Source organism: Arachis ipaensis, chromosome B07, assembly GCF_000816755.2.
Source record: "Arachis ipaensis cultivar K30076 chromosome B07, Araip1.1, whole genome shotgun sequence".
Lineage (NCBI taxonomy): Eukaryota > Viridiplantae > Streptophyta > Magnoliopsida > Fabales > Fabaceae > Arachis > Arachis ipaensis.
Genome location: NC_029791.2, coordinates 21,893,632 through 21,900,956, shown reverse-complemented (window position 1 = coordinate 21,900,956; position 7,325 = coordinate 21,893,632). Strand labels below are relative to the sequence as shown.

The 7,325-nt window shown below is 32.8% G+C and overlaps 1 protein-coding gene across 2 annotated transcripts; it reads right to left on the bottom strand.

Annotated features, from left to right (window-relative positions):
- On the bottom strand, positions 743-6,645 carry LOC107609121. 2 transcript variants are annotated; one of them, XM_016310962.2, is made up of 7 exons: positions 6,386-6,642; positions 5,753-5,902; positions 4,963-5,176; positions 3,155-3,460; positions 2,972-3,046; positions 1,737-2,408; positions 743-1,482 (listed from the first exon to the last, which is right to left on the bottom strand). In XM_016310962.2, the coding sequence occupies exons 2-7, from the start codon at positions 5,884-5,886 to the stop codon at positions 1,039-1,041; spliced, it is 1,845 nt and encodes a 614-aa protein (XP_016166448.1). In that variant the 5' UTR covers positions 5,887-5,902; positions 6,386-6,642; the 3' UTR covers positions 743-1,038. The 2 variants fall into 2 exon arrangements, with proteins under 2 accessions (XP_016166448.1, XP_020963139.1); XM_021107480.1 differs by having other exon boundaries at positions 1,012-1,482; positions 3,155-3,453; positions 6,386-6,645.

The window sequence follows — 7,325 nt, the reverse complement described above, 5'->3', positions numbered from 1 at the left end:
AGTTTTCTTTACAAAGTTATCGCCAAAATTGTTGTTGAGACTTACAACCTTCCTTTAGGAAATCATTGGCCCTCCTCGGGGCTTCATCGTTCCCAATTCCCATTAGAGGTATTCTTTGATAACGATTTATTTTCTGAAATGAATAAAAAATTGTTTATTTTCCAAAACAAATGAAAACGGTAACGTTTTTTACCGTTTTTGTCAGAAAAATGGATCGATTGTTGTCGTGCTGTCCATGCGTCATTAGCCAGCATGACACTTAATGGCCACATTATCAACTTAATATGACATGTAGATTACCTCCATTAACTCTTAACGTTGGAGATGCCAGAAGGACCGTTAGTCCGTTATGACTCACGAGTCACGACAAGCAAGCAGTCAAGCACAAAACAAAAGCAAACCCTTTGTTTCTCTTTACAAAGACAAAATAATCCATCAAAATTTAAAATTAACATCAGAAAAATTCATCCCGTAGCATTAAAAAAAAACAGACATGCAGAAGGATTATTTTAATTATGTAAACGAGATAAGCCAAATTATACAAATTAATAAATACGCTACAAATTACATGTTTCAGTAAATAAAATAATTAAATTATTTATTTGAAAAAAAAAATCTGATTATCATTTGCTTGAATAACAAATGTCGAATACAACAATTTCAAATTATGACGGACAATTTGTTGCTGTATGCTTTTTGTTTTCGCAGAAATAAATTTGGCAATTACTTGGAAGAAACAAAATAAAAATCAGTGTCAATATTATAAAACCATATCATAACATTCTTCGATACCATACCATCTGATCATAAGATGCGTAGAAATAATCACCAAAATCTGCTTGCCAAACCTTTAAACGTTGCCGAATAGTTTGCTGCGGAAATTGGAAACCAAAAACAAAAATACATGCAGATTTATGATAGGACAATAGAAACTTTACAGTCTCATTCAAAATGGCACTTTTGCTCGTCCTCAGGAAAAGAAGTAAAGCACACAAAAGTACACTATGCAACTGCGGAGAGAAAGAGAGAGCTTTTTCCTTAACAACAGACAGCATTCTTTTCAAACGAAAAAGACAACCTTGGCTTATCATCCGAACCAAAGTTGAACTTTATATCACCAGCGTCATCATGAACAACTGAGTTGCTTGTAGATGGGAAGGAAAACACCACTGCCGGATCGGACGAACTTTTTGAACCAAAACTATATGATGTTTCAGTGGAGATTTCTTTTGATTGATTCTGGTCCTCGCTAGCCAATGGCATGATGGTTGGTGTTGGTGGTTCCGATGACACAGAAGATGATGTTGTAACAGGGAAGGTAAATCCTGTGCCATTATCAGACAACCACCTTGAGTCACGCACAGGCCTCTTGATGGTAATTGGAGGTAAAACTGGTTTACTGGATGTAGAGTTAGAGAGAGGCTTCTTTTCTTGATTTACTATGAAAGGGAAACTGCCACCGGGATGAGTCTTCGAAGTTTCCTGCATTGGCAGATCTTTCAGAAACTCTTGGCTCTAGATATAATGATGTCCCAAATCAAAACTTTAACAGGTTTCAGATATCAATAGATTGACTACTAAATGCTTCAGTGCATCTCATGCAATCAATTTTCTTTTCCAACCGGAAACTAATTATAACAAATATAAAAGAATTGTAAGTTGTAACTAATATTTGAAAAGGCTAAATAAGAAAAAATATATGTAAAAAGCTTTTATATCCATCAAATAATTTGTACCTCTTCAGCAGACTTCTTTAAAATATTCTGAGAACCACCATAATTTTGCATAGTCCTTGCTTCAATACCAAATGTGGGGATGCTGCTGCTAACATTCATGTTAGATGCCGAATTTCCTTCTTTACTGACATCAATGGGTTTACCAGAACTCTTCATTGGTAAAATATCAACATTGCTGTTCCCTTGACCTTCATTTCTAGGTGTAGATTCCTTTGCATCAAGCCCACCAAATTTGAAATGACCAACACCTTTTAACTGTAGTGAGTCATTATTTTCTTTTGATAAGGTAGTATTAATATCTACAGAGGATTCAGGACTCTTCCATTTAGTTGCCAGATTCAGCTCAGCAGATTTTTCTTTGGGAGTGGGTATGTTTCTATCAATATGATCCAATATCTTTTTAGCCATCAAACTGGTATGCATGTGCACTGATGGAACATCCACCTCAAAGCGCACCCGCTTCTGAGTGCTTATCCCATCAGGATAAGAAGCCTTTGTAACAGGAGTAGTGAAAATGTCATTAATGACGGGACTCTCTCTCTTTGGAAGGCCATGAAGAGATGAATAAGGCGATGTTCTTGATGAAGACTGTGAACCAACCTTGCCACCAATTCGACGTATAGGTCCAACAGATCCATATCTGCTTTCTGATGCATCAACTTTAGATTTATCCTATATATTTATTTAAGTTACCAACAGACCAAAAATCAAATTAAAAAAAAAGAAAGAAAACTAACAATAAGCAATAAGCCAATAAAAACATATTAAGGAAAAATAAGGCCTCTATGGAACACATTTGGTAGTAATAGTATGTTCAGAAAATATGCTAAAATCTGATTTCACAAACAAAAAAGGTTTCCTCTGAAGCCTTTTACCACTTAAGTTTAAGCCTATATATATAAAGGGAATTGGGAGAGGTTTGACGTACAGCTTTTTTCCTAAAATACCCTGCACCATATATATATACATATATAAAATATCCAAAGCCTATTTCTTGCTATTTCTAATACTTGAACCCAAAATTTCTTGGTTAGAGTGTAAACTACTTAGTACTTACCATCTTAACTTAAAAAGTTAATTACAACTTCTTTATAAAAATCAACTATAACAACAACAAAAAAAGTACTTAGAACACGCCAATTTCAAATTTCAATATTTACAAATTCTTTAAAAATATACATATTATATATGTAAATCAAACACAATCACATAAGGATCTGAAAAATGAAGCATACCTGCCTATACAATGACTGCGATTGACTGAGGGGCGTTGATAAAATGTTGCCATAATTGCCTTCTATATGATTCAACTGGTGAAAAAGAAAGGAAGAAAAGTTGTAATAAGATTGGAAACACAAGAAAATAAAATACAAAAAACTACTAAAGAAAACTATATAAACTACTAAAGCAAGATATACCCTGGACTTAGATTTTGATAATAAAGTTCTAGAATAAGGAGTCCGGGGGAAGTTGTGTAGTCCATATCTGCTTCTTTGACTTTGTGGTGTTGCGTAAGCATCATGTGCTACTACACCAGGCCAACATGTTGATGTCTTTGCAAATGGTAATGGATCATAAAGTTTGATTGCAGATTCCTCACCACGTGATACTCTTCTTTCAACAGTTTGTATTATGCTCTTAGAACTGGGGCCTGCTTCAGTTGCACGTGAATCCATATATGCCTTAGCAATCTCAACAGGTGAGGCACCAAATTTATCTGGAACCTGGAGAGTTATTAATTTGATTGCCATATATACAAATAAATCGGATACAGAAAAGGACATGTTCTATGTAACTATGATAGATGCATATACAACTTGCAGTTACTATCAAATTCAATCTATTCCACCACACTAACATGGCAAACAAGAAAACTGATCTCAATTTTTCATTCTTGCCACAATCTAAGCTAAAAAAGAATGGGGTGATTAAAGGGAGGGTAAGTAATTTTAGAGAATAAAAAAATTATTTATGGTAATCATGTTTGGGAATTTAACTCAAAGGAATTGTAAAAACTCAAGGAATTTTGATAAAGAATTTCAATTAGCTAAAACAGGGGATTTCAATTTCCAGTTATAATGTGGGAATAAGAGTGTGTTTGGTTTGTGTTTTTATTTTCTATTTTCATTTCAGTATTTTCTGGTTTTAGAATTTTGTGAAGAAAAAAGAGAAAACAGGATGTGAAGACAGAAAATAAAATTTCACTGTTTTCACCATCTTTTCTTTTTCTTTTACAAAATCTTGATTCTTGAAAACAGAAAATATTCAAAATGAAAATGTAAACCAAACACACTGTTAGTTTCTCCTCCTCTCTGTCTCAATTAAAATTAATAAAAAATAAACTCAATTATATTAAATAAGGGAAAAACAAACTAATGGAAGTAATTTAAATACCTTACCTTTACAAAGGATTTTTATTAATGCAGGTAACATATTTATTCCATCCAAATGAAGAAGTTTTGCAATTGATGCACTTGAATTTCCATGCATTTGAAATTGCATGAAGTCATGAACTCTAAGAATATTATATCCAAACAAAACCTAAACAGATGAAACATACATATCCATACCATTTCACTGGTTTTAAAAACTGATAGATAAATGATGTGATTGGGAGGGGTACAAGATTAAATTATTTTAGTAATTGCTTATTTGTATTACCGTTTCTTCATATAATCAAAGAATCCATGTATATCTGGAACTCTGGATACTAACACTAAAAAGTGGTTTCAGGAAAATTTGTTTTGTTTGAATTGTATTAAAAACAAAAAAAGTTGCTTCTGTATGCCAAAATAAAAAGGTCTGGAATTTCGTTTATATCATGATATTTGATGTGTGGTCTATTTGGTAAGAACAAAACAATTCTAAAATAATCAGCCTCTATTAAAAAAGCTCCAAAAAGTTGCTTATAATTATGAGCTGCTATTTGGATTCAGATTATAAGCTTTTGATTATAATTTATATTCAATTTTAACCCAAATATATTGATTTTTCCAGAAATCCAGGTCAACTTTCCTTTAAAACAAAGTTGATTGCGCCTTTCCCAAGCATGCTCAAACATTCTTATGTTAATAGTTTACGATTATACTACAAGTATACTAAACACTAAAGTCTAGGGACACACATAGGCATAACAAATTTTGCATAACATAATATATGAGCAAAGGGATCAATCATAAACTAGTGTTGAATGTGAACAGCTTAAATGACAAATTGTAATACTTACATTTGACAGACCAAGAGGTGTTGGGCTTTCCCATATGGCTCCTTTTGACTCTTCATGTCTTCGTGCATCGGAAACCTTTAGAAACCGTTGGGAAATTGAAAATTCTTCATCGTGTTTTTGAGAAGTCAAATTAGCGTTCTGCTTTCCTTGTTCAACATTAGGAGGGTCCACTAGCCTTGAATTTAATAACTCCACCAAGCGGTTGAATTCATCTCTACAAGAGTGGATAAAAGATTTTTGGACAAGACATGTCGTGAGATAAGATACAACAAAGGCTTTCAGGGTATCTTTGGAAGGACGTGGAATGGAGAATAAAGTGAAAAATTATCATGTAGTCTTCCAATGCTGCAAAGATACCCGAAAGAAGCAGTAAATGCTATTGTTAACATGTTCTATGATGAGTGAGCACATGATGGAGGTAAGCTGAACCATCTGTTAAGCTTACTTGTGGCTTGGCTCATTTTTCTATAGCTTATACATTGTTCATAACTAGCTAATGCCATTATTCATATTAATGGCTACGTCAAATACTTGTGAGAAGAAGTTTCATAGCCCTAACCCAATTTAACAAAACAAGAGCATAGTAGAAAAATCTGAAATAGTAAGATCTGCTTCCTCAAATACCTAAATTGAGGGTTAATTTACATCAAAATTTTGAACTGAGAAATAACAGGCCTTTTAAATAAGATAATGACTACTTTGATCTAACACATGAACTTCCATAATAGAGTTATGAAATGAGCCCTTCAAACAAGCAAGAAATAAAATCCGGCAATATGAATTATTGTACCTAGAGAATTTGCTCCTTTTCACCAGTTGCTCAATATCAGAAAGCCCATTTTGCTCAGCACTTTCCTTCTGCGTCTGCCAAGATACGTCAGTACTTCTTTTCAGATTAAAACCGGAGTCACTAGTATCTGTCATTTTAGTTTTGTTGGCTCTGTAGGCAAGAAGGCAAAAAGAATCAAATTCAGTAATCTCCAACCAACTTTCAATTGGATACAGTTAATGTTAGTTGAGTTAGTGATAAGAACGGCATCGAAATACTTAGGCAAATGCGTATTGTTCTTGAAATAAAAATATTACGTGGCATCAAAGTGAAACTTAAAAAAAAATTGAATTGAATATAACATATGCATCAATGTTTAGGAAAAATCTTTCTTTTTTTTTTTTTCCTGAGCATAAAAGGGAATAAAATCCGAGAAAATAAATATTATTTGCAATCGCGAATTGCAAAAGCATCCACAATGCTTCAAAAGTAAACCGATCAACAAAAGCAGATTCTTCAGAGCATTCATCGAAGCTGATTCTAACACATTTAACAAATGAATAACAAACAAGAGCAATTTCAGAACAAAATTGAAGTATAAAAGTATAAAATTCTTTCAAAACGAACAAACAGAAAATGCAATAGTATCATTACCGACACCAAGAGGGAGAAAGAATGCCTTCGATGATCGTGCGGCTGCGGCGGTGAATGATCGTGAAAGGATAGGACCACCGCTTGCGTGGTGGTCCGTCGGACTCACCGGCGGAGGTTCGGAGCTTTCCGATCCGGCCGCGTGCACTGGGCTGAGGCTGTTCAACGATTCCTGATTTTCTAGGGTAACGGTGACAATGTTAGTGATTTCTCATTTTTAGGCTCAACACACTAACACAGGTAGTAAACTCTCCTTTTTTGTTTTTATTATTCTTTTCGTAAGTTTTAGTTTTTGGTCAGATTTCAATATTTCATGGAATAAGGCCTTTTTTTTTTCTTCATTTTTTCCCTTAAGGTGATATATATAAAAATACGAACACACAAAATCAGTGATTAAATAAATATATATTTATGTTTATATTTTTTATTTTATATATTTTTCAACAAATTATCACCTACAATTCTACAAAAATATTAAATATATTATTGTAAAACAATTAAATCCGCTACAATTGAATAATCAAGTTTTTATATAAGGTGAAAACGCAAGTGCAGTTGACTTCATGTGAAGTTGATAATTGAGAGCCGTTAGATGATTTTGACTGATTTGACTAAATTTTCATCTAACAGTTTCTCGACTATCAAATTCACATGAAATTTTGTTGTAAATATTACATATTGTGTGTGTATGTGAAAGAATAATTCACACAATCAAATTATTTGAAGATCAAAATTACAGCAATGTCTTGAAGTGAATTAATTTATATTTATATCCTAAAAATTAATAATCAATTAAATTTGATTTACGCTTTTTTAAGATAAATTAATTCGATTTACTATATATACTATATCAATAGTAAATTGAATCTAGTTGATTCAATTTATTACTTCTGCAGCATATACATATAAATTGAATTTAGTTGATTCGATTTAATACTGATAT

Bases quoted from the DNA above. Each gene is read 5' to 3' on its own strand.
- LOC107609121 (XM_016310962.2), bottom strand. From the start codon at position 5,886: ATGACAGATACTAGTGACTCCGGTTTTAATCTGAAAAGAAGTACTGAC. The intron at 5,177-5,752 runs GTACAATAATTC...CCACTCTTGTAG, and splicing joins AAAAGGAGCAAATTCTCTAG to AGATGAATTCAACCGCTTGG. The intron at 3,461-4,962 runs GTAAGTATTACA...ATAACTCTCCAG, and splicing joins CACCTCTTGGTCTGTCAAAT to GTTCCAGATAAATTTGGTGC.